Below are 26,049 nucleotides of genomic sequence, written 5' to 3'. Positions count from 1 at the left end.
AATCAAGGCTTATTTTACTATGGCATTGCTCAATAATAGCCATAATGACAAACACACACTCACCTTTATGTTAAAACACTTATAATTTTTATTTCACAGATTCATTCTTCCTTCCTAAATCATATTGTCAATGCCTAGTCTCTTCTACTACAAAAAATACTTTTACAACATCTAATATTACGAGATTCTTTTTGATAATTACATTTCACTATGCTGAGATGGTACAGTACCTTGAATCCATCAAATATATATGTCCGAAGTTCTCTCTTATGACTAACTGATATTCCATCAAAGGCTTTTTTTAAAGAAAAATACTAGAATATATAGTTCAAGTAGCATAGACTTCATTATAGACATTAAAAGTTATGACATTTTTCTCACAATAACATATATGAAAGAGGTTAAACTTGAAATTACATTTGCACCATGAAAAATGTTATATATCAAATTAGAAATATAAATCACATGGAATTATAACTAATAAAAGAAATATTTCTGTGTCACTTTTGTTTGGTAACATATTACGATAAAAGAGATAGTTAATGGAACTTTTATAATTCACATTTATCAATCCTTTTATCTTTAATTATGACAAAAATTCAATAAGATATTCAATGAAATATCGATAAATATACAAATATGACGACAGAATGTCCGATGAACTATGTCATTTTATCTCAAAACACTTGGTCATATCATTATTAGATTTTTGTTCTCTTAACATTTTATTTATTCAATTTAAAACAAAAGAAATTTAATAGATTGTTTCAAGAAACCTGGTCAGAAAGATCTATTTTATTAATTCTAGGGTAAAAGTTAAGCTAGAGAAGAAGGAATACAGTTTAGGAATACAAAATGAAAGGGTACATATGAAGGAATAATGAAACTCAAAATACCATCATTATTATTGTTACTGTGATGTATGTGTCCCATGTTGACAGACATAAGTAGTATGGTACACCAATCGGAAGTGGAAACCCTGGTAGCAGAAGGTTTAGAAGACCATGTTGAAACGGAAATAGAAATTAATCGAGAATAGGAAGAATCAAATAGAATGTGAAGGACAAATATTGGAAATTCGCAAATGATGTAATCAATGTATGGTTCATATATTTTACCAAAATTCTGTAATTTGGTTGTCCCCACCCGTATTCTCGTCTACTACACTACTATAAGATTAATAATAATTATTATTATTGACGTAAGTAAGTAATAGTAGTATCAACAATAATAATAATAATCATAGTATACTATAATTTTAACTTCCTCCTCACCAAACAAAACAAGCGCTAACTTGAAATCCTGAAGGAAAACGGAAAAGAGGAAGGCCAAAGAACACATTACGTCGGGAAATAGAAGCAAATATGAAAAGGATGAATAACAACTGGAAAGAGCTGGAAAGGATTGCCCAGGACAGGATTGGATGGAGAATGCTGGTAGGCAGTCTATGCTCCTTCACAAGGAGCATTATTTCTGTTATACTAACCATAGTATTTTACACTACAAATTTTTATATTCTTTTGAATGATAATTTTCTTTCTAATTAACTGAAGATATCAGATGACTATTGTACTACAATCTGATAATAAATTTAGCCAGTATTATTCCAATATATATATGACGTTTGTTGAGAGGATGTGGTTGGAAATGGTATTACAATTCCGTTTTTTTTAATTATCTACAATTCTCACGTTCAACACATATGATACTAACACATCGAAATAAGTTGTTAATATGTGGGTTTGTGCGTTTTTCCAAGAAATCCAACACTCCACTTGATATTCTACACTTATGTAAAAATAGTCAAGTACATATAACTAACATTGAATTATTTCAAAAGTATTGAGTCATATAAATAAATATGTATGTTATGATGACAGGAGTTAATTGATGAATACCTTAGAAAAAAGATATTTTAATGAATTATCACACATTATCAGAATTATGACAGATTATTAAATTTTACTCTCACTAAAATGAAATGACTGGGCAAAAATGAAAGATCATTGTATTTTACTTCGTGATCATCATTTCGATTATTAGTTAATCATTTGTTATCCTTTACGTTATGCAGAATGAGACAAGTATTTTCTGTGGTATAATTATCATTTCTAGTTACATAATGGTACATAAGCTGACTAATTACTGAGTACTAAACAGTGATCGTATTGATTGGGATTACTTGAGTGATGTAAGTTCTAAATCCACGAGGAGTATCAATTTTCCAGTGAATACAGATACACTATGTTAACGACAATCAACTAGCAAGAAATCCAGATTCTGGGATGCCTGCTGTTTGCCTCTACAATCAGACATCCCTTATATATATATATATATATATATATATATATATATATATATATATATATATACTAAGTCAGTGGCTTCGTTTGAGATTCTTTCATAGTTGGAATTTGAGGAAAGATCCCCAAAATAAATTAATAATTCAATTACACTAGTTATCCCAGTAATTTTTATCATATCAGTGATTTTGTCATAATCAATAAGGTATGATTACAAATCATAAAATTTGTCACCACTCGATTAAGTTCACAAAAGAAGCAGAGTTGAACTCGGAAATCCACATCGTTCATTTTCTACGAAAACGAAGATTCGATAAGTCTCTGAAACGATCGTTATAAAGAAAATCAACCTGGTATGAGCAATATACGAACTTCAAGAGTTGGGTGCCTCTGAGTAGGAAGAAAAATTTAATTCATACCCTATCCTCAAGAGCCAGGCGATTATGCAATGCAGATACACTTGCTGATGAGCCGCTTCGGGTCAGTTCAATATACATCTACCAGCTTACTTGTTCATGTGGAGCAGGCTACACTGGCTTTACAAAGAGCACACTTGGTAAATAAATATGTACTATACTGTATGATTATCCAAAGGGTTACACAAATCAATCAACAGCTCAGTTCTCCAACACACAGTCAATTCAGGCCATGCAATACCACACGAACCTGTGTCCAAAATCCTCAACAATGTAAGAAGAACTGGCTAAAAGAGGTTCGGATAAGGAATTTGTGCACAGCCAAGGCTATAGCAATTTACCATCTCAACGCCGAACTCTGTATACAAAAGAGTCACGTTCAATCTCTAATTCCCTCATGACCTAAGCACCCGTTATAATTTTATGAATTATAATTGTTAATTATTACCTTCTCCTTTATTAAATGGACAGTTATCTTTATCTTTTGTCTCATTAGTTCTTACCTTTTATTACCTCCAAGAATATTACGTAACACAAGCTCGACAATTTTCGACCACGTTGCTAGGTGATACAACCCCTTTTTTATTTAATACCTAAAAACATTAATTACACTAAAACAACACCCTTCCATTTATAAATTATTACTTGAAATACTTGGATACTTTGATAATCTCAACCATATTATGCAACACCACTTCATTTTCATTGACCTGCACTTGAATAAGTTTGACTGTCTTTATAATTTTGTAACACTTATCTAATTTACTATGGAATACTACATGTAAAAATTACATATTAATACAACTGTACAGCTTCAGGAAATAATATCGTCGGAAAGGAAATTTCCTTCGCTGAAACGTCTCCATCATTCTACTAAACATTATCAAGTTAGTTGACAATAAAATTAAAATTTTATTCCCAATGTGTTGTTATATCAAACTTAAATAATTTTTAAGGAAAAAAATCGGATATTATCAACAAAAACGTAAATAATCAAATGAGAGTCATGAAAGGTATAAAGTTCTCTTTCACGATTAAGCTAATGCATTTGTGTATGTTATCTCCTGTTCACCGAGAATAATGTATAGTCAAAAAAAGCAATAACAAGAGCTGAATATCTTCTTTCATAACGGTCAAATTATAGATGTAAAACAACCATTAAGATGATAGGGGAAAGATAAGGAAATATCAAATCAAATCAATTGTTTAATATGTTCTACAAGTGTATCTATTTTCCCTAATTTTGTGTAGATATTTTGTCTGTTTTCAAGTTTTATATTTAATCTCATTGTGATATCTGCAACAATTTCCCAATCATACTTATCTGTCTCCATGACCTATCGAAATTGATCCTAACTATTATCTTCTGTTGCACTAGATCTGTTTTATAACTGTTGGCTTTCTAATTCTCATGAGATTTGATCAAGATAATTTGATTATTTATGTTGTGACTGCATAAGGATTTCGTTCTAGTTACCTATTTTACTTTATTTGTTCATTTTCACAGCTTACTAACCAAAATTCTAATAATAAATCACCATAACCTGAGAATAAAGCTAATGATCAGACTATATTCTCATAATCGTTACCGAGTAAATTTATTCCATTTTACAGGGTTGATGTCATTCAGTAATCTTTCAAGAGAACCTTTTAGGAATATACATTTAATCCTTGAAGATTTATGGAATCATAAACGATTGGTTAGTACTCACTTTATTATCAATTGTCATTGCACAAGACAATGTAGTATCATAAGCTCTACCTTGTAGCATATCTAAACATTTCTCTAATTCACTAACAGATTTATTTTTAATGTTTACATCATTTGTTTGTTCGTCATATGAAGTAGTAGTTGTTGTTGTAGTTATCGACTGTTGTTCCAGCGTTGGTAGCTTTAATGATAAATACTTAGTAGGATCATCAGTGAATTTTGAAGGTTTGTTATAATTATTGGGTGAATTGTGAACTATTCGTGAATTACGGACTAGGCCAGGACTTGGATACCAAATTTTTGCTTTAAGAACCTGAAATGAAAAGCAATTTGAACAAAAAATATTTGAAATGAAATCTTGTCTTGTAAAAGTTTAGAGTTATCTTTTATCTCAACTGTTATCACCATTAATTTCCTATTAATTAATTGATTTTATCTGAGACATTTATCAACATTGTGAAAGGCTTATACCCATAAGCGTCTTGGGCAGAGCGAGGGTATTCAGCCACTGTAACCTTCATTACTTAAGTTTAATAAGTGGGGCTAGGCAGAGTTACTTGATTCCACAATTCGTTTATTATTCAGGATGTTTGAAAACTTCGTGTTCGGTCAATTTTGTCTTTAAAGGATTGCTCATGTGCAGTGACAATAATATGTTAGTAATACTGAGATCCAGATGTGTGAGTCCAATTGTTCGCACCATCTTGAAATACTGAGTTCGGTGGTCTGGAAATGTTTTACAAATGCTATCTTAGTGATTTCCATACCATTCATTATGTGTTAGAATAGGACAGGAAAAGCGGTTAGGTGGTTAGTTCATTAAATGATGCTATGATACGCCAGATTACTCTATGTAGGACTGAGATTTGTCAGCTCATGCTGAATTCCCGGTTACGGTCCCAGAGATAATACAACTCAATGGATTTAGACTTTTTCAGATATAACTCAACACAGAAGCCAGTGTCGATCGTGCTGTAGTTTTCTGATAAATTCTTCACAAACGTTAAACGAAACCCCTCAACTGAAAAAAGATCGTACTTGACTGTATTTCTAACTAAGCTACATTCTTTACTCGATACTATTCCGGTTTCCTTACTCATAAATTTTAACACTCCTTGCTTTTCTGTTTCTTCAAAAAATTATGATTTCATTTGTTTATTACATTTTTGCTTGACATCCTATCATACCAGCGTTTCGATATGCATTATAAATAAATACATAACCAAGGAATAATTTTATTCATAGTATTTATAAATGTTATATGAGAGAAATAAAGTTTTAATTTAATAATAACAAAATGATGAATTTCAAACCAATGCTCTACACGATCAGCAACATGCAGTAGGGTCACAACGAGTACAATATAGAAATATTAATTTTTCAAAATTTATTACTACTAAATCGACATTTACAGATTTATTTTATATTTTATAGTTAATAGTCTACATAAATCCTCTATGCTAATAATAACCATATGCTCACTAGTAACTAATTTTAAGAAGTAATTTGTTGAGTTTTAGTAAGAAGTTGTGATCAATAGAATTCAACCATGTTGGATGTGAGGTAGTTGCTCACCAATGACATTAGAAGTTAGTTGTTCAATAGTGAGGATTGACTGAAGTTAGACAAAATGAACAATAATATATCGGCTCAGTAGTCTTATTGTTTAAACATAAATGACGAAACATGGAGGTTCTGAGTTCGATTTCTGGTAGGGTTATGAATGAGCAGTGTTGAAGACGATATTCGGTGTTTACTGGTATTGAACGGCATTTGGGCTACAGTCAACTGTAAAATTTTTAAACCTAGTTCATTTATGATTAAATACGATTTTCATTTCACCTTATCGGCGAGAGTAACTAACTGATTTCGAACTCTAATGATTATACTTAGCGTATAAGAACTGTTGAAGTTAATCACGAATTAGCTTACGGTTATTAGTGAATTACGTCCAGTAACTTTTTGTATTATTTAAAGGTTACTTTCATCATAAACTGATATTTGCTAAATACGCACAAGAGCTAGTTAATCAAGAAGCTTATTGTCATCAGTTTTGACGTGTTTTGACGACCATCCTCTATACTCGACTAGACTAGACCAAATGATTAGGATCCTTTTATCATTTATCACTATAACTATTTGTTCACTTAGATAAGAATCCATTCCCCTTGATGATAACAAAAGGAAACTGCCTTTCTTTGAACAAACATGTTTCAAATAATTTGAATATTGAATAAGTTATTTCAATGAATAAAACAATGAATTTCTAATGTTTTGTCACTTCATATAAGCCATCATTTTTACAGAATGAGTTATATAATCACTTGTTCTCTGAAGAAGCGATTGAAACAAGGCCACTAAATATCGGAATTTTATTTTTCCATAACACTGTGATAATTATAAAATATATCATTTTTATCATGAACAAACTACCCAGCATTTGTTGTTATTTCTTCGAGTTTGTATTTGATGCTGTTGATATTTGAAAGTAAGTTTGATCAGTCTCTATTAGCGGTTAAAAAGCATGAATGGATATCGTGATGTTGCTCACCTTTATAGATCGATTGTAATTTGAACTAGGGCTAGCTGTATACCTCTAACTCTGCGTTGATATTCAGACATATATATATGTTAAAAAACCGACCTGGATTTTACTATTAGCTACCATTTAAAATATACCAAATATTCAATGTTTTCATTTTTAAAGATTAATAAAAACCGTTTAACAAACTAACTTTTTTAATCATTTTTTGTCCTAAACGTCCACTAGCATGAAATGATCCAGTTGAACGTAAATGATAATTGGCACGTTGACGTTGAAAATGATTCACAGTAAATAATACACCGAATAAAAATATTAAAAATAATATACAAATTAATAATGATGTGATATATATTGATATATCCATAATTTTGTAACGAATTCGTTTTTCCTCTTCAAATAACGATGTTGATGATGTATCAGGTCGAATTGATTGTACAGTAAGAATAGTTTGTAATAAATTATGATTACGAGTATGCATATAGGCTGTAAGAAATTGTGCTGCAAAATCCACATTATGAAAACAAGGTCCACCTAAAATAATAAAGAACAGGAAAATAGCCAACAGACAAATCGTTCTGTTTCTGTTTATACATTATCAAAGTAAAATAAATAACTGACAATTATCATGCGTTCACTAGTGATTAGCTTCGACAAGAAATTCCCAGAGTTCTAGTGAAAAGTTAAGATAAGTCGGATATAGGGCAGTTACTCACTGAAAGCAATAGATAGTGAAGTAATATTGTGGATTGACTGGGGCCAGATATAAACACTGTTGGATGCCGGCTCAGTAGCTTAAGAGTTAAACGTTCACGCGTCAGACCGAAGGTCCTGGACTTGAGTTCAACGCGAGGGGTCGTGGACGCACACTGCTGAAGAGTCCCACACTAGAACGAGACGGCCGTCCAGTGCTTCCGGACTTTAATGGTGGTCTAACATTGGTTGCTTTATGATTTCAATGAAAATGAATTATATATAGAGCTGATACGATATTATGAACAGAAAACAATTACAGGGGAGAACATAACAAAAACTAGGGTATTGGACAACTAATTCACCCTAGATTTTAAGGGCTACTTAAAAATGCACACACGTACCGAATCATAAGTGGAGTGAAACAAAGGTCTTTGTGGTCAATATAGATATTTTGTCACAGGAACAATAGAAGTGAATGGATCCTTATTAGTTCTATTATCGTAATGAATGGTTGATGTCTTGATTTCGTTGTATTTCAGAAAATGATGATTATGATGTGATTTGAAATACGTTTATACATCTTCTACTGGTTAGTGAGAACAGATGTAAAGGACAAACAGACCACTAATATTTACTTGCTAGATAAAGAAAATTGAAACTATTTAGGTTCTTCAATAACTCATCAAAGTTGAAATTCCAAACAAGTTGGACAAACTAATTTTTTTTAAACAATTTCTTCAGCTTACTGAATTGATTCAAAATCAATACGAAAGAGTGTTCATATTATTTCACAGTTCTAAAGTTGAATAAATTAAATGGATATTATGTTTAGGAAAATAAGGCTGTTTAGAAATTAGAACGTGTAATCACTCATAACTAATAGGTCATTAGTAATACTTTTTAGAAGGCGGTATTATGGATATTTAACTTATGATGACCGGTTACTTAGAAAGTTGATAAAAATCTTATAAATAATTAATATTCCATACCTTGAATACAAGCATGTTTCATTGATATGTTTTATATCAGATAAATTAAAACAGTAGACTTTAGCAGTACAAATATCAAAAATTTTAAAGGGTATACTCAAATTACATGCATTAAACCCGGTGGAAAGTCGATAAATATGAAATTAGTAATGGTGAGGAAAAATAATACACTAATTAAATCAGGTGCATAGGTGGAAAAGTGAGAAACTTCAAAAATGGTTTGTCTCGTGTGAGTGGTAACAAGAACAGACTTAGATGACTAACCGCTCTACCATAACTAGTCAAGTTTATTAAAACTAAAAAGATAAGCATCGATGTCGAATATCTGTTAAACTATAGACTTTATGGATGCATGTAGCGTTACACTAAGAATGACTTCATAAGTTTTCTTTTGGAGTTACACCCCTAAATTTGTTTAAATTTTATTCAGAAATATTCTGTACTTTATCTAACGAATATGTCATTACCCAAAATCACAACACATATATTTAAGAGTTCTGAAAAATTAATCATCCTTTCTTTCGTCAAACATACTGATGAAACGTTTATACACATGATATTCATTAGTTTAATTGAATGATTGAGTTAATTGTATTACATTGAGCTACTGTCATGTACTATTATATAGAATTCCAGTATATATTTGTAAATAATATCACCAAGTTATTCATAATTATGAATGTCAGTACATTTTTAACTGTGTATGACTTGTGACAGTGATTAATTTCATCATTATTAATTTAGTTTCCTTGTTCGTTTTTCGATTCTCATCCTCCTATTCTATTTTCTTAAAATAAAATAATAGAATCCTAAAGGATACACAAAATATCTATTTTCTTCTTTTTTTTGGAAAAAAAATGTGTAACATATTACTGTTTACTGAATTAACAGTCTCTTTTCTGAGATATGTTTTACAGAAAACTAACCTTTCACAAAAATTAACAAATCTCTCATACGTAATCTTGAAAAATGTCATTATTTCCTTGTAAAATTAAGTTAACAAATGATTTTTTCTCTCTCCCTTTCCATTTTTTACAATAATGACGGAAAAAAGGCCAAGCGTTGTCCATACTTGCACTGCCATTTATCCGCACAGTTATGTAACAAAAGGGTTGGGTCGATAAATCATTCTATTCTGATCATCATTGAAGTATGTGCATTTAGTGTAGACTTTTTCATACACAATTTAAAAGTAATTTCCTAAAATCAGGAGGTAATATTAGAAAAGAAGAACTTTTTTCACTGCTTGAGATCGCACATAAGATCACAACAACAACCACATACGAGATCAGTCCCACGTATAACATGTCCACGAAACTATTTGACATCACTTGAGTAATAATAATAATAATCTCTCTACTGATGAGTAGTTTTATCAAAAAAGTGCTAACCTTAGGATCCAACACTATCAGCAATGTGACAGGAATTTATTAAATGAAATTGTGAACAGAGACCGTACTATAATTCATAACTGGTGTAAATTCAAATAGCGATTCACTGGAATTTCAATTAATAGGTTAAATGTATTATTTTAGTGATGAGATCTTAATTCCATTCATATTTACGATATGTCACTAATTAGTAATTAATTGACTGTAAATATCCGAATCATATATGAAGTCATTTGAGGCCCAACTGGCTCATTGGTATTATATGTGAAAATTATATTTGAAATAATCTCAGCGATTGAAATTTAAATAATTCCAACGCTCACTGATAGATAACATCTCAGATAATAAAGGTGAGTAACTCAGTGAAAATTCTACAGGGAACATGATTCCTTTCAGGATTACAGGTACGTCTTACTAACGGGTGTCCGTCAGTTCGAAACGTAGATCCAGAGTTTCCTAACAACTACTTCCCAAACAACTAATATTTAATTTTATATATTGGGTCATCAATGTGGACTGCATTAATCTAGCGCAAAAAGTAGGACGAAATATCGATTTAGCTCTCCCCTTCATTTTCAATATTTCTTTCAACTAATTTCAGTCCAAATTAAACCACTAATTTTAAAAGGTAATTCGAGATAAGTGATGCGGACAAGTTTTTCGAAAAAAAAGAACGTAAAGGTTTAAAATGAATTATCATTGAAGAGGTAAACCGTAAAATATGACCATTTCTAATGAGTCAACATTACTGACAAAAATCCATAGAAAAGTAAAAAAACATTTTACCTATGGAATTAAACGTTGAATTCGAGTTTTATTTCAAATTGATTATTACTGGTTGAGTATTCTTATTAAGCAGAATATAAATCCAACTAAGCAAATTATTATTTCCTATTTGAGATTTATCTTAGAAATCTTCAATATGGATTGATAATAGACATCGTGTGAAAATACATCCGTGTCAATTTGACGAACTTTGAGAGGTATCCTGATAAGCCTCAATGTCTGTATGTAAAGACTATCTTGATGACCTCTACCGGGAAGTCCATACCTATTGGTATAGCTTAAACCAACAACTAATGACTTTTTAAGATATTTTGTTCTCTTCATCATATGGGAATCAGACTATCTTAACACACTACTCGCTATTAAAAATGTAGAAACGTCTTCACGAAATAAGCTTCCGCAAGATAATAAAACACAACTTAATCATCCAGATTAATGAACAAAACACACCCCACCCACAATCTTCATTTTGCGCTAAAATATTTTCCAACATTTAATAACTTTATGGACAAATCTTATGACTTGACTTGACCGCTGCAAACATTTTTTCAATACATACTCTACTATTAATCAACTTTACTCACTGATCTAAATGGTATACTAGGCCTACATAACATATACCCTAACATCTAGCCAATAAAAATTTACAACCTCACTAACTGATTGATCATATTTCTTCGATATTTCAGGATCGAATTGTAATTTTAATTATGGGAAATAAACAAAATACACCACATTTATGTCAATGAATATTACAATAATTAGTCTCATCTACTGTTAAATATTTATACGGAATTATGCTCTACCGCATTTCTTACTTTCAAATCTTATCATGTACAAACTAATACTTCCTAATAAGTCGAAAATGTACTTTATTTCTATAAATAATCTATACAATGAATATTTTTGGTATTTTATTTTACTTAGAATTATCATTTTAACATTTTATCATTAATTTTATTCACGCTTGTCAATCTTGTCTTTTTACCGCCATTAATATTTTACTACAATTTATAATTTTAAAAAAATTATTATTAGAAAAAACAATTGTTCATCTTTCATTGTTTAGATACATTCATTGGTTTGCCTCTTTTTAACACACTACTATTATTAGCAATAGTAGTAGTAATAGTAATAGTGGCAGAGTAGTAAAATGACTAATCCTAAATAACAAAATTAACAAAATACCAAATTCATGTGAAATTAATGGAAAAAAACAAAGAGAATAAGAGTAGAACTATTTACAACAAATGAATTCATGGTCGAAAAGAAAAAAAACACACAGACATGTAAATGAATGTCAAAACTCATTTATAGTTAATCATGAGGTCAAAGAATTGAAGGGATGTGTTTATATACAGCAACAATTGAAAGCATAACACTATTTCAACGAAAATTATAATAATGATAAAAGAGTTGACTAAGAAGAGAAAAAACGTAGGCTATATACCAACTAGGCGGACGCACAACAAAAGCGTCCTTTTTTTCTAACATTTGGTGTTAAAGAACCCGGGACACAGAGTAATGTACAAACTGAACGAGAAAGAGAGTGAAAGAAAAAAGTAAGGATAGCCGAGAAGACTAATAAATTATTGTCTAAACAGACATAATGTCGATAATGATTAATCGTACTAGTTATTATTATTATTATCATCTTCAATGGATAATTTTCTTTTAAACATCCATTCATTCCAGATAAGGTGGTGTTAGGTGAGAAGAAAATATGATAGCGAGAGGAGCAGGCAGATACCAAAGATATTTTTAAATTGATTAGTTTTTTTCAGTTAATTAATTAAACGATTCATTCATTTATTATAATCTTCTTAAATGAAAAACAAACAAAACATATTCGACATTAATGATAAATGATCTCGTCAAAATTCAATAATTGATCGATACAATCGAACTACATTATTATTAATCACACAACTGGTATTTGATAACACACTTTTCAAAGGTAAAAACTACTGTACAAATAAAACAGTTGTGTTTTCTTATACATATTCTTACACATAAAAACTCATTAACAATCAATGGTGGCGGTGGTAGGTGGAACATTTTATTAACATCGGTAAAAATACGCTTTACTGATAAGCCAGTAAGATCTAAGAAGGCAGCTAATGCATTAGTTGAGACCCTAAATTTTGTGTAAAATTCAAAATGTTATGATGCATAGTTGTATCTATTAAGAGCTCGTTAGAATATAAGTGGAACCTGCCAGTATCTAGATATGCGGATGCCTAAAATGAATAAACATGGTGGAGTCAAGTACTATGGATAAACTTGTGCGACTTTTTAAAAAATAAAGGTGAGAAAGTGAATAATCCCTTACATAATATTATGAATGAAAATTCCAGTGATATCATAAACCGATCAGTGTTAGACGACCCCGGAAAACCTGGGACGATTGGATGGGCCTTTCGTTCTAATATATAAATCCTCAACAATGTGCACCCACGATCCCTTACTCTGGACTGGACCTTCGGTCTGGCGCGTGAACGTTTAACCCCTAAACTACCGAGCCAACATCCAAACCCATGCTAAAAATGTAAATTAATGTGACATTTTGACATGATTTACAAGATTATGAAGATAGTTTTAAAGGTTCTTAGCATATTAAATTTATGGAACTAGCTGCATAAGTATTCATCAATATGGCTACTTATTATTCTAACCTAAACTACTTATCGTATACCTAATCATTTTGGGTTTTTATGTGATAAATTATCTGTTTATATCACCTGTATTTTGATTGAATAAAATCAATTTCAAGATTATCTTAAGAGTCGCTGAAGGTTGTCAGCAAAGTACACTTTCATCATAGCGTCGAATGTAGTTTTCATAATAGAACCTATCTGTATGGTACTTATCACTGATAGTAATTTTGTTGTAGTTTGAGAATTGAGGTTTCGTTGCTACTATTTTTGTTGTTCTTATAAAAATATGCAAAATGAGGAAAAAATAAACTTTTTGGACTGAACAGTATACTGTGTATCACTCGAAATTATAAGATTACTGACCAGAATAAATATACAGATCACATATACAAAGAGAGAAATAAAACTACGGTTACAAATCAGAACAACTTCAATCGAACTTTAAGCTGATTCAAGTAAACACTACATCTGCTATTTTAAACCATATTTATTTTGTCAATAATCCTAAGCTTGTATTGCCATAATTTCAAAAGATATATTTGCCTTAAGCTTAGGTAACCTTTTAAAGCATCAGTTTGAATTTGTAATCGTAGAAGCTAGTGAGAATTTACTGAACAGAATGTTCTTTATTCATAAATGTTTGTTCTAAACGCTATGCGAACTTTTTAAAGAGATCCAAGATGACATTGAATAATGACCCGTGTGATGATATCTAATGACTGAATCATCTTATAAGCTTGTCAGCACACATGATGATTTTAAACAATATAGACCCAATATATAATATAGAGAAACACAAGCTCATTGCTTTTTTTCTCATATGACTACAAATATCTGGGATTGGCAGCTCAATGAATAACGCGTTCGACATTTGAAGCAAGACATTGGTATTAAGTTCCAGTGCAAACAGTAACACTGGGATGTACGTAAATCTAGCTGACGAGTACGAAATAAGACGAAACACTTGTCCCGGGTTCAATTGATACACATATACGAAATCTACTGAGATATTGCTAGTGCATATACTATGAGACTTTTTTTTCTATGATTTTTTATTTAAAAAATCATTTCATAATAACTTTTAACTTTCATGCATATATTATAAATAAAAATCGACTTTCAATGATTAATTATTTATGAGTATATATGTATATATAACGTATCGTTTGTGCATTGGATATGACTTCTAGTCTTCGTTATAAATATACGGAGATATATGATATGTAGTACACTAAAATGATTAATAATAATAATAAATATTAATACTACTATTGAACATGAAACAGTACAGTGAAAACATGAATTACCAGATGTACAATATGTACGGTTTCATTATTTTTTTTGTATTAATACCATGATTTGTAAATTGAAAGCGAGGTTATTTTGTCTTTATATTCAAGTTTTATTTACATTATCCTTATAAGTGTAAACAAATTATTAGCTATTTCTATATAAATTTACAAGTTTAAACAAGAAAATAGAGAAACTATCACAAGTGAATTATTTGTCTTTTTGATAATTAAATAAAATGAGATTATGGTCAAATGACGTTTATATTGCCTAGTTATAAATTGATTCATTGACTAATTGTACTGTATCATGTTAGCAAAATCAAATGAATATTGATGATATTTTAAGTTAATGGTGGTGGTTAGACAATAATTACTCTATATCGTCGGTGGACTTCCATCTATGAATAGACAGCATTATAATTTGATGAAGAGGTTGAGGATATCATCATAGTGGTCATCATGAAATATAAAATGTACATTGTCATGAAGAGCCTCAACCGAAGAAGGAAGAAACTAACCATCTAGGTATTCCTTAGTTTTCAGTGACCATCTAAATATCAGTTTAGGGGTTGTGGAGATTGTTAAGTTATTGATTGAGATCATGAACCGAATAATGTGAGACCACCACTGAAAACCTGGAAGCACTAGACGGCCGTTTCGTCCTGTTGTGAGACTCCTCAGCAGTACGCATTCACGATCCCGCTGGCGGGATTCGAACCCAGGTTCTTCAGTCGCGCACACAAACGCTTAACCTACTTGACCACTGAGCCGGCATCCAGTAGTGTTAATGTCTAAACTCAGTGGTCCAGTAGGTTAGGCGTTCACGCGTGAGACTGAAGGGCCTGGGTTCGAATCCCGGGAGCGGGATCGTGTATGCGTACTGCTGAGGAGTCTCACAATAGGACGAAACGACCGTCCAGTGCTTCCAGGTTTTCAGTGGTGATCCAACAACAATCGTTTCATGATCACTATCTAAATAGTTTATTTCATTTCGTGATCAAGTATGTCAGAAACTGAAAGCTCGCGAGATGCCTATACCTAATCAACAGGATAGTCTGCATTTAAGTTTCGTATCGGATGACACTCGTCAGTAGGGGGTATATGTATGCTTAGAAGAACTGATGTTCCTTGTGGAACTTCCACTGAGTCACTCACCTTCATTATTTGAGACGTTATCTATCAGTGAGCTAGTTGGTCCATAACTGAATTCATATGTGATTCAGATACTTACAATTTATTGAATACTGAATAGTAGCCAAAGTCATGTTTGTCACTTCCTTTAGTTCTGACAAAAACTTGATATGCGCACGCGGTTGGCCTTTGCCAACTTACGTCAGTCCTGGTGTAGGTGTGACATCCATCTGTCAACTAAGGGACGAGTATAGCGTGCAGCGATTCACTCAGTTCTATTTATGGCAGTGACCTTAAAATGTAAAGGATATTCTTAGGTTACTGGTAATCGATAGTAGATCCCTTCTCACTATTGTTCATGTATGCTGAGACCGTCAACATGGCAACTTTGAGGTTACACTTACGGTACTAGGTAAGGATGGCAAATCATCGACTTAGCTAGTTAGGATATGTATTACTTATCCCCATCCACCAATTATGTCAACACGCGATGATGAATAGTGTATGAATAAGTTATGGGCAAGCTGCAGGCAGCCTTACAAAGAGATCACATCACCCCCTAAAGACACTGACTGTCGAATGGTTCCATGTAAGTAGATGACGACTACCTGGTTTTGGTGAGATCAGTGGTTAGATACTTTGGATGATATTCCTCCGAAGTTACTTAATAACTGTATAAATTTTTTGATTACACAAATTCACGTTTTCTTCTCGAATCGCTTGGTAATTTTATTGTTAAAATTTTAAAATCAGCATTGTACAGTATTGGAAATTCAACTTATCAGTTCAAAATATTCATACTAGATTAATAATGTCTTATGAAAAATTTGGAAATAAGTATAACTCATTTACTATTAAGGAGTTTGCGTACAGCGAAGTAAGAGTCGTATACTTTGTTAGGTAAGAAGTAAATAAGACTACTTAAATATCACAGAAAATGAAGTTATTAAATAACTTTTCCAATAAATATATGAACTATGGTTACAATAACCTTCAATGAAATTTGCATTACGTCAGTCTTAACTCATTGAAAATACTCCTCGACTTTATGTGCCAGTACAGTTCTTCCATCTCCGTTTCTATTTTTAAAACAATTTTAGAAATCTTCGAAAGTTAAACTGCATATCTGGTTCATTTATTCGTGGTTTGCTGGGATCGGGTGCACAGACAATCTTGTCAAATTCAGGTAAAACAGAAACTATTTGGATAGCAAGAGGGTAATCATAAACCACTACGGATAGTACAATTCTGATATTTTTATTGAAATAGGACATTAACAGTCGTGTTGACCGCATATCATTCTTATGGTTTTTATGATCCTTTATATTCTTGATGAAAACTACCAATAAAAACAATTCTTTTTACACACGGTTATGAACAGTAATAGTTCATTAATTGGTCATACACAATATGGAACCTGGTACATATGTGCATCAGTTTCATTTACCATTCTATATTAACACAACAACATGAAATTGTCAAGAAAAATGTCAGAGTATCAGACTTAGTAGTGTTATGGGTGTTGTCTGTAGTAGAAAAAATTAGGTGTAAGCAAAATGATGAATGAATTTACATCGTCTAGTTGGTGATTCAAGCATACTCAAGCAATGTTTCGATGGCATTAATACCTGAATACTTGGCAACCTACAAATATCCCGGATTTTCGAACGTCATATTTCATAGTCATCAAGCAGAACGATAAAAAAGTTCATAAATTACTTTTACAGTTCAGCATAATCTTTAGACAACTGAATGAATGTACAAAAATATACTAATTAAGAATCAAGCACTAAAAATACAACATATTAATCGGTAAACCTAAAAAAGTAATATTGAGAATAATAGAAAATATAAACACATGCTGATCAAATATGACAGAGAAAGTGAGCCTTGATCAGTCCATATAATTAAACTAAGTAATTGATCACCTTTATCTTGTTCAAATATTCAACTTGCTGTACACTAGAATCACATACAGGAGAGAGATAGTAAAATGATTTCAAAGAACCGGTTTTGAATATAATATTGGCTTTATTAGCTACACTAAGTATAATAATATTACTAATGGTAAAATTATTCCTTAAGTATCATACCTCACACATGTCGGAATGCATTCATGTGACAAGCAAGTCATCTCTATTTCACACACACCCACACATATGCATAGATCTTTGCACACAAATAGGCAAGTATAGACAACAGAAGAAACTTACAATCTATACTGACTGAATTTCAGTAACAAAAACGTAGAACTTTATTAGCGGGTCCACAGTTTTTTGTGTTTCTTTTTTACAAGATGTATCGCATATATGCGTATGTCTGTGTTATCGCGGATGAGCGGATATGTTTGTGTGCTTAAACCATTGTTACTGTTGTTATCGATCCCTTCCTTTTTTACAACTGCTTCTAACCTTTTTGTTTGTATTCTTGTAAGAATCTTTTGACTCATAGTCTTATTAAAGGCTAATAATAAAAATAATAATAACAGTGAAAAGATGACTACTACTGTTTTCTCTGTATATTCGTCTGGTATTCCTCTCTACCTTTTTTCCATGCATAAACTAAATTAAAATGATAAATGATTTCGGAGAATGACAAGGCAGCTGCTATTTTATTAGTTTTAAGAAGCACATAGAATAGTAATAGAAGTAGTAGTGTTAGTTGTATCAATGATAGCGGTAATAATAACAGAATTATTGACGAAGAAGAATAAGGGAAGCAATACTAGGAATGTAAAAATAGAGGGACGAAGTGAGAGTTCTTTCCTGAAAGAAAATAGGTAGTGAAAGAGAGAGGAATAGAAATAGAGAATTAAGGAAAAGGTTAGTTGGTGCAACTTTTTTTCTATTGCTTGTTGAGTGTATTCTAAATAATGAATGCCAAACATAGTAAAACCTGATTAATTTGGTTATTAGACACAACAGTCAGTAGACACAAAGTTATTACAATTGGAAAGAACAAACATCAGCTAGTTAGTTAATAAAAAAGATGGAATAATGAATAAATGCGCAAATGACTGTATAACGTCTTCTTACCAGATTATCATTAAGACAACAAATTCTAATACAAACTATTCACTAATAGTATATAATTCTTAGAAATTGATAATTTTGATGATTGATTATCAGTAATAAAGAACATGTGATTAGGAAAAAAGTGACTCAATTCTAACCACGTTGTCCACAGCGTGACCTTAATTTACTTATGAGTAGGTTTGAATGAAACTAAGAATTGATGAGTCAAGACATTATTATCAGTTCATGAAGTCATTGACTTCTAATCTTGATTACATCGGTATGTTCAAACTTCTCGACTTTAACCCATTCAATTTTCATAGTCAGTAATGTAAAATTGAGACTTTGTAACCCTATACATCCTATACTTCCCTTTAAATCTTAATGAAAATGCTATTCTGAACGTTTTTATTTTTCCATCTGGTTTCTCTCTTTCTTCAACTGTATTTTACATTTTTAGGCTTTCTTCATCACAGATAATGCTATTTCTTCCGTTTATCTTCTTATCTTCTTAATTGTATTGGTATAAGGTGTAATACTTGAACTGATAAACATTTGTATTAAGAGATGAAAATCATTTGATTAATAAAAAACAAAACTGAATAATTTTGTAAGCTAGTGTAAGCTAGTAAACTAGTGTCCCTTGTTCATGTTATACATTCTCTTCCTCTTGTCTATCATTGATCTTCCCCATGACTACTACCGATACTGACACAGTAACCACTTCTAATATTCCATCATTTGTTTTGATAATTTCATCTCACTGTGTGATAAATTGAAACAATACAGAAACAATACATGTTATCTATACTACTCATAAATTGACTGAACCATCTTATATAGTCACTAAGAATTTCAGGATCTTAATACAATTCATTCATAAATAAGTTAATTAGCCTACTGTAAATAAAATCCAAAATAGTAATAGTACAGAATAGATCACAATCACTAAATCTTATTTAGTATATAACCATGATAGGGTTTTACAATAGAATGAAATGAAATTCTAAAATTCCACTACACGATAATATATTCAAACATAGAAGCAAATGAAACTCTTAGATCTCCCTACAATTATCAAATAGATAAAATCAAGTTTGTAAATCTCAATCTGTAGGTTAAAGTTTATTTTATTTTTGTTTGAATCGAACGGTACTGGGTTTAATTCCTGGAGTGAAAATCAACTCTGGGATGAATGTATATCCAGCTGACGAGTCCCAAATAGGATGTAACGCGCATCATGGATTCCATTGCTAGACACCATCACCTCTGTTCAAAGTTTATTTATTAGATTCTTTTAGTAGGATGACGTTAAATCGTTTTGATTTATTATTCCAACTGCAATTATTATTCCATTACACATGAATCCGTCAATTAATTAAAATTAATACACAACGTTTTACATTTAAATGTATTGGTACAATTAAAAATCCATTTCCATATATGATATGATCTAACGTTTTTATTTCTTTTGGACAAAGAAATACATTTTTTAGAACAATATTATGCATTTATGATATTATTTTGATAAAACTAATAACATTAAGTAACCAAACATTAGTAAAAGGAATTTTGTTTTGTCTTTCACCCAATTGCACATGCGAATTTCAAATAATAATAAATCTCACACATTATTTGTAAAGATTTGTATTTCTTTACTGTTCATGTCAAGGACAAATATTAATCATACATTTACAAATAAAATTCAGATACCCTGTACTCATCACCTTAATGAATAATAGGCTGTTGGTTATTTGCAACGAAAGATACTGAATTCGAATTTCAGTGTGAACGTCAACATGGTGATACAGATAAATCCAGTTAATGAGTTCGAAATAGAATGATAATCGTGTTCTAGAGTCTCCTTGTAGCAACTAACAGACTTTATTTAAGAAAATCATACATTCGTTCAAGTGCACGATTATAAAACTACTGAATATCACAGGTCATATACCGATTGCAGATGACATAATTATTAACATTTGAATGTATTCACAGTAATTTAGAAAAATGATAGAAAACTATATGTGGTGAAATCATGCATCATTATTTATATGATTCAAATAAATGACTTAAAAGAGTTGAAAATAAATTATTTTTAAATAATGACATCATGAGAAACCTTTTTATTTTGGAACTGATTTTCATTACAAATTAAACGTTATTTGGATAAAGATCTTGAGTGTCCACTGATAATGAGAAATCTCAAAAAGGGGAAAAAATAATTGTTTAATATTCTCAGATTCTTAATAGTCCACTCTCCATCTGCTTTCAGAAGTCTCGCACGGAAATAACCTTTAATGTTCTACATTTCACTCTTTTAAAATCATTCACATATATTCCCTCTTTTACATTTTTAAACAAACACACAAGAAAACAAATACATAAAATGGCTCGGCTTGTTTATTTATATACAGTATAAAACCTGTGAGATTTCTGATCAAACTCAATACAATAACCTGTTGTTTTCATCTAAAAAACAATTAATTCTCTTTAGAGTTATTTGAAACGATCAAAGAATAATTGTTTAAGTAGGCAACAACAGTATTGACAATTTCCTTGACAGTCGGGTAAAAATTAGCATACTGAAGAGTAATAAATCAATAGGAAAAAAGGCGTCTGTAAATACGACAAAAAGTCCATAAAATACTCAGTATGAGCTGTTTTGGTGGGTAAAGATAAAAACTAAAAGTTACTAAAGTGAAACAACAAACGCTCGAGTAGTATGGTCTAATTTTTAGAAGTCAGACATCTGCAAACTAAAATGTTTTTGCATACTTACCGGTTTCATCGCATTTTTTCGAATTCAATTGTAAATAAACTTGACTTCCCATACTTTCTTTCTGATAAATTCTCTTTTTTTGTTCATTTTGATCAAACATTAATTGTTTATCCGACAATGATGATTTCATATTCACATGACGTGAATATCGTGAACGAATCCCACCTGACTTTGTATTCACCTGTTCAGATGTCAATAAGTTACTATTTTTCAGTTGTATTGTTCTAAATAACGAATTTTCATAATTGTCATCTGTATAATTAGTAATATACACTACTGGATAGATCATTAAGTTACCAGTCTTTGGATGATGTTCAATTTCTACTTCTAAATGTAAAATTGTGTTTAATAAAGTCAGTAGTGATAATTTTTCAGAATGTATTGTTATCAATTCTTCTGGAGTAGAATTAATCAATAGAACTAAGCTTCCTGGTACAATATGATTGGTGTAATGTCTACTACTAGATGACATATTCGTAATATTATTATTATTGTCATATATGATAGGTAAATTCATGGAAAATGTGATATTTTTGAGATTATCATTCAATGTACAATTATCTTCATCATTTTGGTTACATTCCATTGTTTTAGTAACATAATAATCTTGACATGATGATTCGGAGCAGTTTTCCTAGTAAGTTTTAAAGATAAGGAGAAAAAGAACATTAAAAATAGTCAACTGGTCAGTCAATAGAAATAGACTTCCATAGACCCAAATAAACATTTCGTTTCAACGTACAGTCACATAAGAAATTGTTTATATGAATAATTAAGTGACATAATCTGAAGGTATTGGAATGAAATCAGGGAACGATAAGTATGGGATATTTTTACCAATAAATCCTCAAATGGAAACTCTTAGCCTTTGAGTGACAGTAAGGTGTGTGCTACTTATATAGACATAAGTAGTATATGATGCTAGTCGTGAGCAGAATGTCTGGCACCAGAGAGACAAGAGGATCAAATAGCAAAGAATGGAAACAGAATGCAATTTGTATGAAAATGCAAGAACAATGAAGTCTGGGTCATTATGAGACAATGGATGAATATTTTGCAAATTACGTATTTACTATTTGATTGTTAGATTTTATTAACAAATCCTCTAATTTTGTGTCAAATACATTCGATTGTTCTCCACTGTTGTTCTTTTTCACTGTAATAGAGAATGAAGGATTTCATAAACTGATATCGTGTCTTACCTAAGAGCATCTAGCTTTCTCTCAATAAAATAATATGGTAGTCAAAATTATATTTTACGGTAAGTGGAAACATGATGTCTGATAAGAAACCTGATGAAAATCCTATTTCACCGATTCTCCACAACGAAAGTGAAACTCATATGAATTTACTATCAATAAAGTAAACTGAAACGAAATTTGATTGATTTATGCATTGTATGAAGTTTGTGTTTAAAAATTGAGCATTTAATCCATTTTAAAATTATGAATGAACTATATGGATAACAAACAAGTCCTAAAAAAGACAAAATGCTCATTCCGGATTTCACCGCTAGTCATCATCCGCTTTGCTCATAACAAAAATAACTATATTTCCTAACAACAACTTCAAAGTAATTTTCTCAATTCTGATTAATCCACTTTTATAAAATATTTTTTTCTTATCAAGTCTATCACCTATTTTGCAGATGACCTAGCTTTTCTATTCCAAACACACCAACAAATGAAAGTCAAGACAATCAATGTAGCAAAAACCCCTGCATCAGTAGGCCTCAACATACAGAAGGGAAGAACCAAGATCCTCAAACACAATGCGGATAACACTAATCCAGTCACATTTGAAGGAGAAATTTTGGAAGAGGTGAAAACTTTCACGTATCTGGTCAGCATCATCGATGAACAAGGAGGATCCGATGCTGATATAAAGGTAAGAATCGGCAACGAAGTTGAAGGACATATGGAACTTAAAACAACTGTCAACCAATATCGAAGTCACAATCTTCAATACGAACGTCAACACAGTCCTACTGTACGGAGCTAAAACTTAGAGAAGTACTACGATCATCACCAAAATGGCACAAGCATTTATAAACAATTGTCTATGCAAGATACTGAATGTCAGCTGACTGGATACCATCAGCGAAAGCCTGCTGTGAAATAGAATAAACCAGCTGCGCATTGAGTAGGAAATTAGGAAGATGTTGGGAGTGGACAGGACTTACATTGAGGAAATCATCAAATTGCATCACTAGGCAAGCGCTAACTTGAAACCCTGAAGTGAACCGGAAAAGAGGAAGGCCAAAAAAACACTGAGCCGAGAATTGGAAACAAACATGAAAAGGATGACTAGGAACTGGGAAGGACTGCCTAGGACAGGGTTGAATGGAGAGTGCTGGTGGTTGACCTATGCTCCCACACGAGGAGTAACGTGTGTAAGTAGGTAAGTAAGTATTACCTATTTTATATATGATATAAGCAAAATTTTAATTACACACTTTTCTTTAAATAATTAAGTAAAGATTAAACTTAATAAATATGCAGTAAGGCATTAACAAATTGGAATATAAATATACACAAGTTTAATTGGTATTCTGTTGGTGAGAATCATGCAAAAAAGCATTTCTGGGAAAGTAATCATTTTTCTATGTATTGAATTTAATTTGAATAAAACAAATTACGCTTATTTTTGAGGAACTGTTATGTATATAATTTATTTAATTAAATTATTTTGAAAGAAATGAAGTCATCACGTGAATTACTACTCTTTATCTATATCGCATCGTCAAAAATAAACTGAAATGTTCAACTTCACATCATTATTGCTTACAGTTTTAGTTGGTTTGTGTAGATTTTTTCCAATGACTTCCATGTCACAAAATGGATAACAATGGAATATTTAGTTAGAAACTAAGATGACATCTTTAGTTGTTTTTATCATCATAGTTTTTCAAATAATGCTTATTTAATGAATAATATTATTTATTACTAGTTTACAGTGAATTATGTAATTCGATATATTGAAATCTTATTCATCATTATTATCGTCTGCCTTACGAGTAAATTTCTACAGTTAGTTTACATGTGCTGTACAACTTGTAACCAACTTACAGCTTATTTCACAATACTTAAAACTTGGTGGCTTTAGTCGTTTAAAGCTTCCTGTGATAAACTTACATGATATGCATTGCACATTTATACTCATTTGGATTCCATACGAATTTAGAGAGTCATGTGATAATTAAATATAGTTTTGGGGATAATTCTATTGGTTATTTTTCAAGTATACAAATGACTATCTCTGATCTTATATCAACCCATTAATAAAAGTTTGTAATGTCCCGTTCTTGATAAACAGAACTGAAGCTGATTGATCTAGGTATTTATGTGGACCCTGAGCAAACTGCCTCGATACTGAATAGAATGAAACGAGTGAGTAATATTAAAAAGTATCTAATTTTTCCGTTCAGAGACCATGTTTTACATTTATTTATTTATTTATTTTAACACATAGATATTGGTACAAGGAGGCACCAAATACATATGCGCCACACAAATCTCATTCGATATGTGTGAGGGCTGTGATACTGCCCGGGTGCCCAAACCGAAGCAGGTGGTCTTCTTAGGGGGCCACATCCCGAGCCTTCGACCTGAAGGGCTGATTCACAAGGTAGTGGAGCATCGTAAGGAGATGCAGTCCCATGGAAGCTGGTGACCAACAATTGGTACATACGCCATTTGTTCCTGCAGGATACTGGAGCCCGTGTGCACCATTGGTTTGGAATCCGGTTAAAGCGCCGGACATTCGCTTTTCGTCCTCTCATTTTCGTAAATAACACCCCCGCCACGAGAAGGCAGTGAGTAGGACTTCCCTGGCAGAGGCTATATACGCGTGGCCATGTGAGAGCATTTCGAGAGGGAGAGCGGACTCTCCCCACTCTCGGCCGTACCATATAGCAATACAGAATGGACTGCTGAACAGTATACTCTTCCTCTGGTTGGCAGATGGGTAATGTAAGTTTTCAAAAGCCAACTGAGTTTTCCGAACCTGTGTCGAGATTTTGCCAAACACTGGCCCACCAAGCATGATCAAGCTTCCAATATAAGTGGATTGGTTGACGAGATCAACCACTTTACTCCTTATTACTAGTATAGGTGTTGACGCAGACCAGTCCAAAAACAACTTCTCTCATTGAGAAGCAGAGATTAACATCACAAACATCTTATCGTTGTTTCTCAAGGCTGCAAGAAGATTGGATTTTGTTAGTGTCTTCAACAAACAGGGATATATCATCTCAGTATTCTAAGTTAATAAATGTATCTCCTAGTAGATGACTTCCTAAAAAGTTAAACTACGTGAGTGCTATCTCTAAAAGAATGTC

At 31.6% G+C, this 26,049-nt stretch overlaps 1 protein-coding gene across 1 annotated transcript in view; it reads right to left on the bottom strand.

The window, feature by feature from the left end:
* MS3_00007034 (uncharacterized protein) overlaps positions 1-26,049 on the bottom strand; it is an 86,275-nt gene that overhangs the window by 10,643 nt on the left and 49,583 nt on the right. Inside the window, exons 13-15 of the mRNA XM_051215294.1 lie at positions 21,711-22,344; positions 7,166-7,506; positions 4,432-4,743 (exon numbers count right to left, since the gene is read on the bottom strand). Coding sequence (XP_051073660.1) covers positions 4,432-4,743; positions 7,166-7,506; positions 21,711-22,344 — 1,287 coding nt within the window. The remainder of the gene's footprint in view (positions 1-4,431; positions 4,744-7,165; positions 7,507-21,710; positions 22,345-26,049) is intronic.

This window comes from Schistosoma haematobium, chromosome 1 (genome assembly GCF_000699445.3).
Source record: "Schistosoma haematobium chromosome 1, whole genome shotgun sequence".
Classification (NCBI taxonomy): Eukaryota; Metazoa; Platyhelminthes; class Trematoda; order Strigeidida; family Schistosomatidae; genus Schistosoma; species Schistosoma haematobium.
Note: the sequence above shows the minus strand (reverse complement) of the source record. Positions and strands in the feature narration are given on the sequence as shown.